This window comes from Hyperoodon ampullatus, assembly GCF_949752795.1.
Source record: "Hyperoodon ampullatus genome assembly, chromosome: 9".
NCBI classification, from domain to species: domain Eukaryota; kingdom Metazoa; phylum Chordata; class Mammalia; order Artiodactyla; family Ziphiidae; genus Hyperoodon; species Hyperoodon ampullatus.
In genome coordinates, this window is record NC_136922.1 from 81,663,238 (window position 1) to 81,676,480 (window position 13,243).

Here is a 13,243-nt window from a genome sequence, read left to right on the forward strand (position 1 = left end):
ACAAATTTGTTTAAACAATAATAATAATTAAGTACCTTTTATGTTTTTTCAGAATAAAAAAAATTAAATGATGTGTTGAAGATACTACTAAAAATACTTCACCTTTTGAATATGGCCCCTGCATTGGAGATCTATAGGAATTTTTCCAATTAACTTTCAAATCTTCCCACAACATTTGTTTTAAAAAATATTTTTGAAATAATTTGAATGAATGCTCTACAAATCAAAAACCGATTCACAAGTCCCTATTACATAATCAACGATTTTATCAAGTCTCCTATATATGTTCTGTATCAGTTTTCTTGATTATAAGATGTCAATAATATGGAAATATTTTTAATACAACAGAATATTTAATTACATCAGTTTCCCATAAACACACAAGTCATTTAATGATGTTTATATTGGCCATTTCCATTGGTTGGCAAGAGGCTCTTCCACTAAAGGCTCCCATGGTTTCCATTGCACCATTTTTCTTGCCAGACTTAGTTCATTTTCAGCCTGTTAATAAGAAATTTTTAAAAGATCGTTTGATTATATTGTGTAACAGATATTTATCACAGCTAATAACTGAAATATAACCTAGTAGAGCTACTTCTTTCATATTAATACATAATAAGCTGTTCCACCATCACATGTTGAACATCATTAATTAAATTACCTTAATTCTCACAGCTACACAATCATCATGAGTAAGAAAGGATGGCTTTTGATTTCTTCTATTTGATTAAAATTTGCTTTTAGAGTGTTCAAAAGTTTAGTTGGTGAGTTTTTGATCTTAATTGTCTGTTTCACCATTTAGACTACAAATTCTCTGAAGAAGTATGTCTCTTAATCTATGTTAATGGCTTTCAAACTTTATTTACCATGGCCCACCGTTTAAAAACATTTTTTTTTTAACTAAGGGATCCACAAGATGCACATACAACTAAAACAAAACTAAAAATATCATCACCTTTACTAGCTGTCATACACTCTATTTTCTATTGAATGTAAAAAAAAAAAAAATACTAGTCACAATCCACCTAAACTGATTTCATGATCCATAATCCTTTAGACACACAATCTGTAAAATTGTGATCTGTGAAGTGTAAGAGAATACAATAGTTGTATTTTTATTGATCAATCAAATCAGTTTCCTTAGTCAGATTATGTTACATTTAATTTTTCCTCTCAAACACAATTTACAACATATTTAACAAATATATTTTAGCTATCTTTTTTTTTTTTAACATCTTTATTGGAGTATAATGGCTTTACAATGGTGTGTTAGTTTCTGCTGTATAACAAAGTGAATCAGCTATACATATACATACATCTCCATATCTCCTCCCTCTTGCGTCTCCCTTCCACCCTCCCTATCCCACCCCTCTAGGTGGACACAAAGCACCGAGCTGATCTCCCTGTTTAGCTATCTTCTTATTTCACATTTTTTCCACAGCAAAAAGACCTATGACAACTCTGGCCAACTTAGAAGAAGAACACTGTTGAACACTTGTCAGGACATCAGAGAAAGAATTCAAACACAGAATAAATGCTTAGTTTCTATCAGAGGCTATAATTCTCCAGTTAAAAGGCAATGCCTCGGGACTTCCCTGGTGGTGCAGTAGTTAAGACTCTGAGCTGCTAATGCAGTGGGCCTGGGTTCGATCCCTCGTCCAGGAACTAGATCCCACATGCATGCTGCAACTAAGAGTTTGCATGCCACAACTAAGGAGCCAGCAAGCCACAACTAAGGAGCCCGCGAGCCACGACTAAGGAAAAAAAAAAAAGGCAATGCCTCATTTATGCCAGTGGTGTGAAACAGCCAATCTGTTTAGCAGCAACAGTCTAAAATGTACATAAATAATGAGTTAAAAAGAGTAGATTAACAGTAATCTGGGGGTAGAGGTATTTCCTAATGCTGAAATGAGAAAATACTGATTAAAACTATCCCTAAGGATGACTCTCTCTCTGAATGCCCTTTGACTTTTGTCTCTTGAACATTCATGCCTTCTCTATGACCCCAAAAAGTCACTGCATGCTGAGGAGGGTTCCTACCCCTGAACACCACTTAAGTCAGCCCTACTTCAGGGAGCTGGACTCAGCTGGCATGTGGTGCCTATATCCACTCCCTCCCTCTTCTCTGGCTTCCGACACACTACCCTTTCCTCATTCCTCTCATATGTCCCTCTAGAAATGGGCTGTCCAGTATGGTAGCCACTACCTACCTGTGACTACTGAGTGAGCACTTGACATGTAGCTAGTTCAAATTCAGATGTGCTGAGAGTATAAAATACACACCAGATTTTAAAGACTTAGTATAAAAAAAATGTAAAATGTCTTAATTTTTTACATGGATGATATGTTTCAATGATATTATTTTAGATCTACTGGGTTAAATAAAGCATTATTAAAATTTAACCTTAGCATAGCCCATGAAAATTTGAGAACTGCATAGATAACGTAAAAATACTTAATGTACCCTACGACTATAACTGCATGATAAATTAATGTACCAGCTAAACTAAAGTTATGATCAAAGTGAAATCAGGTAGAAAAGAAAGAGGAACAGAAGGAACACAATAATAATAAGTTTGCATTAAATTCCCATAACACTTTATCTAGTACCATATTCAACCTGGCAAATGAATAGGAAGGCCAAGAAAATAGGTCCCTGAATGACTGAAACAGTCTACATTTATAGAAAGCTGTCTGAATACTCCATTCCTCTTTTAACAGAGCCATCTAACAATTCTTTCAAATTTGTATATTATGTCTATTGGTAAGAGATTTTGATAAAAGGCAAGAAAACGTAAGAAAAAAATGTTTACATTTTTAAAAAATATGAAAAATGTAAAAATTACATGAAACAGAATTAAACATTTATCAGACCCTTATAAGGGGAAGACATTCTAAACCTATACATAATATTGGGAAGGAGGGGAGATTAAAAGGGGAGTGGGCAGAGGGAGAATGATTTGACCAAGTAAAAAATTTTAAAACCTCTACATATGGGAGAAAATAACTAAAGTCAGAAGGCAAAGAACAGACTAAAAAAAAAATATATATATATAGCAAAAATCTAAGGTGAATATCTTTTATTTGAAAAAACCCTCAAAGAAATATATAAGAAAAACACTAAAAACAAATGACAGAGTAAAAACTTTAACAATATAAATTACAAAACATGAAATACAAAAACATATTTTAAGAATTTAACCTTCAAGAGTCAAAAATAAAAATGAAACTACATTTTAATTTTATGACTCAAAAGACCTGTATTTTTCCATATTAAAAATATAGTAACCCTTTAAAATGTAAAAGTATATGTATCTAAAAAGATAAATTATCCAAACAGCAATAATACTGTTACTAATCTGAACTAAGGAAAGGCTAACAAGAACATGCTAATTAAATTCTAAACTTCCAACAAAAGCCTCATAAATTCAAATTATAATCAATGATAAATATTTAGCTGACATACACATGTCAGAGTATGCATTTTCTTATGTGGTTAGTCTTCTATTGGATGAATTGATATAAATTTAAAAGTTTAGCTTTCCTTTCTTTCTGGAATGTCATTTTGTACCTCTATAACATTGTGCCTTTGAACATTTGAAGCTAAACATCTGAATATTCAACTTTTCTTTACCTGAAGAATCACCTCTTCTATTTGGCCTCCCTGAAGTTGCTCTTCTAATTTTTTAACATTTGGTTCCTATAATTTAAGGGAAAAAAAGAAAAAAATAGTTAAAGAAGCACAAAGAGCACTTAATATGACAAATGTAATTAATTTTTCTTTCATTGTACCCTTGCTAATTTTTACCAAATATCTGGTTAAGAGCCATTTCATCTCTCTACTATTTTATTGCTTTTCTGTCTTAATATTAAAAGTGTTAAACGTTTATTGATGTGCTTATCAAGGGTAAGAATATGATGTTTAATTCAGTTTTTCTAAAATACAGATTTTAAAATAATATTTTATTTTCTTAGTACTTCCTATATTTCCTCTTAAGCATTAGCATTAAAAATAAATGCTACCCTATGACCCAGAACTCTACTCCTAGGTATATGCCAAACAGAAATGCATAATACATTAACCAAATGACATGTTCAAGAATGTTCACAGCAGCATAAATTACATCCCCAAACCAGAAACAATCCAAATGACCATATATAATAGAATAAATGAATAAACTGTAGTATTTGAATATAATAGAATATTATACAATGAGAATGAACAAATTACAACTATATGCAACAACATAGATGATTCTCTCGAATATATTATTAAGCAAAAGAAACCAGACAAATACATATTGATGATTCCACTTATAAAAAGTTCAAAACCAGGCAAAATGAATCTGTGGTGTTAGAGGTCAGAAGAGTAGTTATCTTCAGGAGGGTAGGAACCTTGAGAAGAACAAGAAAGGGTTTTGGCATTCTGGAAATGTCCTCTTTTTTGATTTAGTGTTGACATGTGTGATTACTTTGTGAAAATACATCAAGTTCTATGCTTATAATGTCTGCACATTTCTTTATGTACATTATTCTTCAATAAAAGGTTACCTGAAACTATCACATTGTTAATCGGTTATACTCCTATATAAAATAAGAAGTTAAAAAAAATAATTAAAAATAAAATAGCCACTGTGCTTCCCCACTTTGACTCCAAAAAAAAAAAAAAAAGTTAATATAGTAACTAGAACATTCAATGACATATATTTATTTTCTAGTAGACCAAGCTTTTTGAGAGCCAGAAACCATGATCTATATATACACATGCATATGTAAATAAGGAGTAAATAGGGTAGCTTCTTGGCCTATAAATGGAGTGAAAAGAGGGAGAAAAAAAAAAGGTATTTTCTACAGGAATTGGCATCTGTCTCAGGGCATCTGTGTGCTGACCCAAGATATCTGTATGGCTTGTTCCTCCACTTCCATCAAAGTCTCTGCTCATATATCTTCTTCTTAGTGAGAACCACTCTGATAATTTATACTGTGATAGGCTGGAATAATGCCTCACAAACTGTACATGAACTAATCCCTGGAATCTATGAATGTTACTTTATATGGCAAATATTTCACAGATGTGATTAAGGATCTTGGAATGGGAAGATTATCCTAGATTATCTGAGTGAGCCCTAAATACAATTATAGGTGTCCTTATAAGAGAGAGGCAGAGGGAAATTACACATGGAAGAAGAAAAAGTAAAGACTGGAGTGACTCAGCCACAAGCCAAGGAATAACAAAAGCCACCACAGCTGGAAAAGGCAAGGAATGAATTCCATTCTAAAGCCTCCAAAGGGAGTGCAGACCTGCCGACACCTTGATTTTGGCCCCGATACTAATTTTAGCTTCCAAAAATATGACAATAAATTTCTATTATTTTAACTCACCAAGGTTGTTGTAATTTGTTACAGCAATCATAGAAAACTAATACATATTGTAACACCCCTCATTACCCTCATACACACCATTCTTCCTTCTTTAATTTCCTTCTCTGCACTTACTATGTTCTAACACACTATAGAATGTACTTCTTTATTCACTTATTTTTCTTATTTATTTCTTTGCCTCCCATCATTAATGTATAATCTCCAAGGCAGGGATTTTTATGTTTTGTTCATTGCCATGTAGGCACTAGCTTCCATGCCCGGAACCATACGTAGCACGTAGCATATGATAGACATGCATTAAGTGTTTCTTGAATAAATACAAAGTAGTTAGAAAAGAGAGGGAAACAAAGCAAATGAACATGTTTGAGAAACACTGTTTAACTCAAAATGACTGAGCTATGAAGCCAAAAATTAATAACAAAACAGGGAAGCTGGTCACTGTCATGATACCCAGGAGGGAGAATGTAGAGAAGGCAAGGAATATTCAACATTATTTTCAACTCAGGAAAAGCCTGTGTTGGGAAAACAATTCAAAATTTGTCTTACTTAAGTTGGGTCAATAATGTGAGTTTTATTTACTAATGGCATAATGCCACCAAGCTTAATAAGGTACCATGTACTGAATGCTCACTATATGCTTGCAACTGTGTTAAGCACTATACATATATTACCCATTCAGTCCTAACAACAAGTGTTCAAGGCAGGTATTATTATATCCAAGTTATGGATGAGGGAATTGAGACAGAGAAAATGGGCAATATGCCAACTCACCAAATAAGTATTAGAGTTGAGATGAAAATTTTGGAAAGACCACAAACCAATGCTTTTCACCACTACGCTATTTCTATCTCCATAGTATAATCTGAAAAAAATATTTACTTTTATTTCCATTTTAGGCTTAGACACTTTATAATCATTACAATATTCCCTGAAGATTCCATGGCTCTATGGGTGGGGTTAAAAATCTGTGTTAATTTTATCAAACAGGATTCAGCAATACAGCTATTACATAGTGCTTGGTGTTTTTAAAAATTATTTGTATACAGCCTTTTGGATAAACAAATATTTCTAAGGACCTTATTAAGTGTCAGGCACTAAGCTAGATTCTTGGGATAAAAAGATGAATGCAATTCACAAGTAGCTTATGGACTAGTACAGAAGACATAAAAGGCTTCACAGAGGAAGTGATGAATCTTGAGGACTGAGTAAGAACTGCCTGGCAGACAAGGTAAGGGTATTTCAGGAAGAGGGAAGAGAAAATACAAAGAAACCAAAAATAAAATTGCATGGAACTCACATAACTGTAAGCAGTCTGGTATTACTGAAGTATAATGCACAAAACAGGAAATGACAAGGTAAGATTGAGAAGATAACTTAGAGCCAGATCTTGGGGGGGCTTCCATACCATGCTAAAGACTTCATCCTATAAGCCAGTGGCTCCCAAACCTGGCTATACGTCAAAATCATGCAGATAAAGGTAGCTAGATGAGTTTCACACAACCAGCCCAGCATAAATCCTTAAACTCAGCCTTTGAGAAACACTGAACAGGAAACCATAGTAAGGTTTTAAGCAGGAAGATCTCATGATCAGATTTACATATTGAAAAAAAACCTCTATTGGCAGTGTGGGGCATATAATGAAATATGATAGAACTAAATACAGACCAATTTAGTTATAAGGCAACTGAAACAGCCTAGGTCAGAGAAAAGAATTTTAGAACTATTAAGTGAAAGCAATGACAGTGAACTCTTCTTTGGGTGACATTGGCAAAAGTAAAGGAAAATATAAGTTTTCTTTTTCTTTTAAGGTAAGAAAAAGCTAAATACATTTTGAGGCTAACTGAAAGATGATAATAAAATGGAAGGCTAAAAGAGAAACAGAGAAGAAATGATTAAAGGGGAACACGGCTATGGAGAAGGAAAGCAGAGAATAAAAGACAGTTGAAGAGACTGACCTCATGAAAAGAAAAAGAAATTTCTTACTATGAGATGGGAAAAAATGCACAAGCCCATTTTCCTTAAAGAAAGATGAATTCAAAAGAAATGTTAATTTCCCCTTTAGAGACTTGTAATCTGTGAATTACTTCCAGAACTGCCAAGATAAGAATAAAAGTTCCAAATCAAATTGCACTGTTTTGCCATATACCTGCAGAAAATGTAAGAATTCTCTCTGGACTACAGAGTTTGGTGATCTAATAATAAGAAAACTATATTAGGGCCACTTATTACATGTATAAGTGGTCCTAAACTTTTGGAGTTTATGAAACTATTTTGGATAATTACAAAAGTCCACGAAATAACTGCTAGTGTGGAAATTTAACAACAGTGCAATATAGTTTGGTATAAAAGAAGTAGCAGCAGTCTATTGTGTGCCTGTCTAGGGCCTTTGATTCAGAAGCTGTAAAATTCTTGTATTAGTCTGCCTGGGCTGCCATAGCAAAATACCATACATAGACTGGATGGCTCAAACAAGAAAAATTTATTTTCTCACAATTCTGGATACTGGAAGTCCAAGATCAAGGTACGACAGAGTCCGTTTCTGGTGGGAGTTCTCTTCCTGGTTTGCAGACAGCGACCTTCTTGCTGTGTCCTTACGTGGCAGAGAACGCGAACTCTCCGGTATCTCTTCTTAGAAGGACACTTATCCTACTGGATCAGTGTACCACTCTTATGATCTCATTAACCTTAATTACTCCACACTGCGGGGTTAGGGCTTCAACATGTGAATTTGGGAGGGCACAAACATTCTGTCCATAACAAGGTTCAATATAATTTTTGGTAGTTAAGAGACTAACTTGGTCCTCTTCTTTTCATAACAAAGCACTTTTTAAAACAGTTATTCCTGACAGTTGTTAAACACAATATACATATTTTTTTCGGTTTTGTTTTCATTCTTCTCTACTCTAAAACTAGAAAAATGAAATAAAGATTGATAAATCTATAGATAAGAAGTAAAAGATCAATAAAGGACTAGACAGGTAAGAGAGATAAATGAAAGCTATAATGTTAACTTAAGGAAGGGACTTGATCTTATTCTTTCACTCCTGTATTTATAGTGCCTGTCATATAAAAAGTACTCAATAAACAGGAGTTTGATGAATGAAAGGGAGAAAGGATGGAAGAAACGCACGGAAGGAAGGAGAATAGAAAGGAGAGTGCGCAGAATATGCAAAAAGTAATCAACTGAATTTTTAATTTTTTTTGTTAAATGTTGCATTGGATACCATACATCCAAGAAAACAAAATCAAGTTAGCTACTTACCGCTTTAACCATACTCAGCTTCTCATTTGTAATCTGTTCTGTATACTTTCTATATGCTGCATTTTTAGGGATTTGTCCAAGAACATCAAGAATCTTTGTATACAATATTTTTAGCCTCTGAAAAGACAAAAAATACAAATTTCCAGTTTAAAATGTCACCAAAGATTTAAAGTCTCACTGACTATTAAAAAAAAAACAACTCACGACTATTTTTTTAAAAAGCATTTAACTTTTCCTTGCTGCAAGTTCTTCATGTCTATGCCTATCGATCCCTTTACAGCTTAGGAAAAAGTGAATATAAAGATGGAAACTTTTCATATTTGTATGTATGACAAAAGTTGTACAGAAGTTAAAGGTATGATAACAAAAATAAAACTGCATTCTAGGGCTTCCCTGGTGGCGCAGTGGTTGAGAGTCTGCCTGCCGATGCAGGGGACCTGGGTTCGTGCCCCGGTCCGGGAAGATCCCACATACCGCGGAGCGGCTGGGCCCGTGAGCCATGGCCGCTGAGCCTGTGCGTCCGAAGCCTGTGCTCCGCAAGGGGAGAGGCCACAACAGTGAGAGGCCCACGTAACGCAAAAAACAAACAAAAAAAACACAACTGCATTCTAACTTATTGCTAACAATCTTTTTGGTAAATTAAATCACTTACTAAATCAGTATGTCTCAAATTGAGGTCCTAAGCACTGCAAATTCTGATTTTTAAAAAATTTTTTATTTGGATTTCTATAGAAATAGAAAAATATATAAGCAGTATATTATCAGTATGATCAAATTTAACGGAATGTAGTGATGATACTTCAGTGCATATGCTTAGTGACTATGATCAAGTTGGTACCATGTGAAGATTTCACCACAGGCTCAACAGAAAAAAGCAGCAGGAAAACTGAGTCACTGCACATATTAAAGCAGCACATATTAAAGCACACTGAACTTAAAGTTCAATACAGCAGCCAGCAATAAAGTCATATGATAAAAAGTTGTTATAGTAGACCCTAATTCACAGTTCATAAATATTAAGTATAATCATAAATATACATATGTGATGAGGATTTTACATTATTTCTTTGAAAGTTAATTTGAAATTTGTTTTAGTTTAATTGTATGAAACTGTAGATGCTAATACCTAATTTCATTCATATATATTCACCATATATATGAATAAACAAAACCAACCTTAAGGGCCTCTAAGAATCATTTTTCTTAAAAAGTACTCTGCATATTTAGACATTACTTCTATATTTGAATATGATGTTCCATAATAGAAGGTATTTTACTGTACTAATGTAGAGCTTGTTAGATAACATATAATCTAAATTGTGTGTATGGGGGGGAGTGGTTTAGCCTCATTTCTTCTCAATTTTAGCAAAGGGCATGACAATAGAAAGGCCTGGTAAGAGACATGGATTCTAAAATGAGGATGTTAATAATATCAGCTTCATAGGATTTTGTATAACTTAGAACAGTACCCGGCGCACATTAAGTTTCAATAAATGTTAGCATTATTATTCTATTGGGGAAAGAAGAGTCACATCAGCAGACGTCAGAGAAGGTTTCATAGAAAAGGCAGCATCTGAGAGAGACCTGGAGGGATGGTAGGACTTAGACATTTGAAGATGTTAGAAAAGGCAATCTTACACATAGAATACATACAGAGGATTGAATGGCAGAAAATACAGGTAATATAAAGTAATTATTATATAGTTCTATTTCCCTTGAACTGTGTTGTCTAATACAGTAGCCACTAGCCAAATTTGGCCATTGAGCACTTGAAATGTGACAAATCCGAACTAAGATGTGCTGTTAAGTGTAACTACACACTGGATTTTGAACATTTAGTATGAAAAAAGGACTATAAAATATCATTAATTTTTTATATTGATTATACATTGAAACGGTAATATTTTGGATATGTTAGGTAAAATAAAATATATTAACTTTTTCCTTATTAAAAAAAAGTGACTCCTAGAAAATTTTGTACTACAAGCATGGTTTATATTTATGACTTGCATTATATTTTTATTGGACAGCACAAGGCTAGAATATAGGACACAGAGAAAATGCTTTGGAGATAAGGTTGGAGAAAAAGCAAATCAGACTGTATGTGGTTCTGCATGGCAAGTTAAAGCATTGGGGCTTTATTATGTGGGCAATTAAAAGATTTAGGGAAATTGTGATTAGATGTGTGCTTCAGAAAAATTAATGTGGCAGTAGTGAGTTAAAAGAATAGGATAAAGGAGCAACAGAGAAGAAGTCCAGTAACAAGGTTGTTGCAATTCTCTACACAAGAACAAGGGACTAAACTGTGGTAATAATAGTAGGACAAAAAAAGAGAGGTCATAATGGAGAGCTGTTATAGAAAAGGATCAACAAAATTCATCGCTGGAGTGAACATGAAGATAAAAGAGTGTAAGAGAAGTATCAACTATGATGTCCAATTCCCAGTCTGCAGAGTAGAAAGACTTTGATACCATCAAGAAAAATACTCCACAGTGGAAGAAACAGATTTAGAAAGGGAAAACCATGAGTTCAGTTTTAGACAATGAGTCTAAAGGCATTATGAACTCATAATGAGTACAAGACATTAACTCAACAAACATTAGTTACTGAGCACATACCATGTGCTAGCATAGTTCTAGCAGTGAACAAAAGAATTTAAAAATCCCTGTCTTGATGAAAACCTACAGTCCAGTAGAGAGAGACAACATACAAGATAAATCAGTAGAATACAGTCCGTTGAAGAGTGATCTGGAGAACCACTGTAAGCACTTTGGTATTTAGAGTGAAATGGAAAAGCACTGGCGAATTCTGAGGAAAGGAGTCACATGACTCGACTCACATTTTAGCAGGCTGACTTTTGTTGAAAAAAGATCAAACTGAGGCAGTGAAAAGCAGGGAGAGGCAGTTAGGAAGCAAATGCAATTATCCACAGCCATGATGATGGCGGCTGAGAACAGGGTAGTAGAGGAGGTGGTGAAAAGTAATCAAAATTTGGATATAATTTGAAGGTAGAAGCCGGAGGATTTACTGAAGTACCCAACGTGGGGTGTGAGAGAAAGAAAAGAATGAAAGATGATTTCAAGCCTTTTGACTGAGTGAATAGAAAAATGGAACTGCTGTTCACTGAGATGAGCAAACCTGAGAGAAGAGCAGGTTTTAGGGAGAAGATCAGGAACCCAATTTGGGGCATGTTAAGTTTAGGTTGCCTGCCTGACATCCAAGTGGAGATGTCCACTAAGTAATGAAATATACAAGACTTCCATAAAGGGAGAGGTCAGTGTGCTTGCCATGGAAACCCGAGAGTTATCAGTGTGTAGGTGGTATTTAAAACCATCGGAATGGGTCCAGACACCAACAGAGAGCAAATACAAACAGAGAAAAGACCCAAGAACAAAGTCTTAGAACTCCACCATTTAGAAGTAGGGATATGAGGGATAAGCAGAAAAGGAAAAGGCCAAAAGAAGTAGGGAAAAAAAAACACCAGGAGATTGAGGTGTCTTGAAGCACAGTAAAGTATTTGATGGACAGTGCCAAATAAGTCAAATGCTGCTATTGGGTTAATAAAGATGAGAAACGTGAGCTGACCATCGGATTTAGCAGCATGGTGACACTGAAAAGAACAGTTCTGGCCAAGCCTGACTGGAGTGCCTTCAAAATGGAATAAGAGAAATAGGAGACCGTTAAGTACAGATAACTTTTGAGTTACCTGAAAAGGGAAGGAAGGAGAGAAATGGCGTGATTATAGGAGGGAGGAGAACGATCAAGGGAGGTCTTTTTTTTTTTTTTTTGATGGAAGAACGTCTGAATACCGACGGGAAAGACCTACTAAAAGGGAAAATTGATGACAAAAGGCGGCAACTGCTAGACCGCTATCTTTGGTAATCGAAATTGTACAGAATCTAAGGCACCTAAGAAAAGGTAAGGCGGGGGAAAAGGTGGAAAATGGCGATACAGATCTGGGAAGACACTCGCAAAACTACAAGTGAGCCACTAGAATGCCACGGAAAAACTCAACAAGCAAATGGCTTGAGAAAGAGATCATGGCAAAACAACCAAACAAAAACGTGGTACCAGATAAACCAAGTACTAAATACCGCTGTTGACTCAAGAGCTCACGCTGAGTTGTAATTTGGGGCTTGTAATATCCGTATCCCGTTAACCATTGAAGAAACAAGGTCGCAGGGTTCTAGGCTTCCTTGGAAACTCAGGAAGAAAAGAGGTACATACCTCGTGTGGACTCTCACATACAGCCAATCCCACAAGGCCAGTGGTCTGTTCAAAAAACAAAACACGATTCATGCTGTTTACTACAATTCCCCGTATACCCACGCTAAGACAAGCAAAACCACTGCTGTCCTGGCTAAAACTGGCCTAAGACCAGCTACCGGTCTCTCAAAGCCGCTGGTTCGGAGTTTTCTTCTCCTCTCCGATCGGAGCCGCTAAACTGGTCACCCCTAAGGGCAGAGCAAAATGAGTCCCCCAGAAGCACCGCCAAGCCCGTGACAGTTCCGGCCACCACCCGCGGGCTGACTCCGTCCCCACAGTCTAAATTCCGTCAGTGACCTCCAACCGCCTCACCTTCTTCAGCAAGCCCGCCAT

At 35.3% G+C, this 13,243-nt stretch overlaps 1 protein-coding gene across 1 annotated transcript; it reads right to left on the reverse strand.

The window, feature by feature from the left end:
• Window positions 1–320: 320 nt before the first annotated feature.
• NDUFA5 (NADH:ubiquinone oxidoreductase subunit A5) lies at window positions 321–13,243 on the reverse strand (the record flags this gene model as incomplete). Its single annotated transcript, XM_079711663.1, has 4 exons — window positions 321–501; window positions 3,635–3,700; window positions 8,645–8,761; window positions 13,223–13,243. 4 exons carry the CDS (start codon window positions 13,241–13,243, stop codon window positions 400–402), a joined length of 306 nt encoding a protein of 101 aa, XP_079567789.1. The 3' UTR covers window positions 321–399.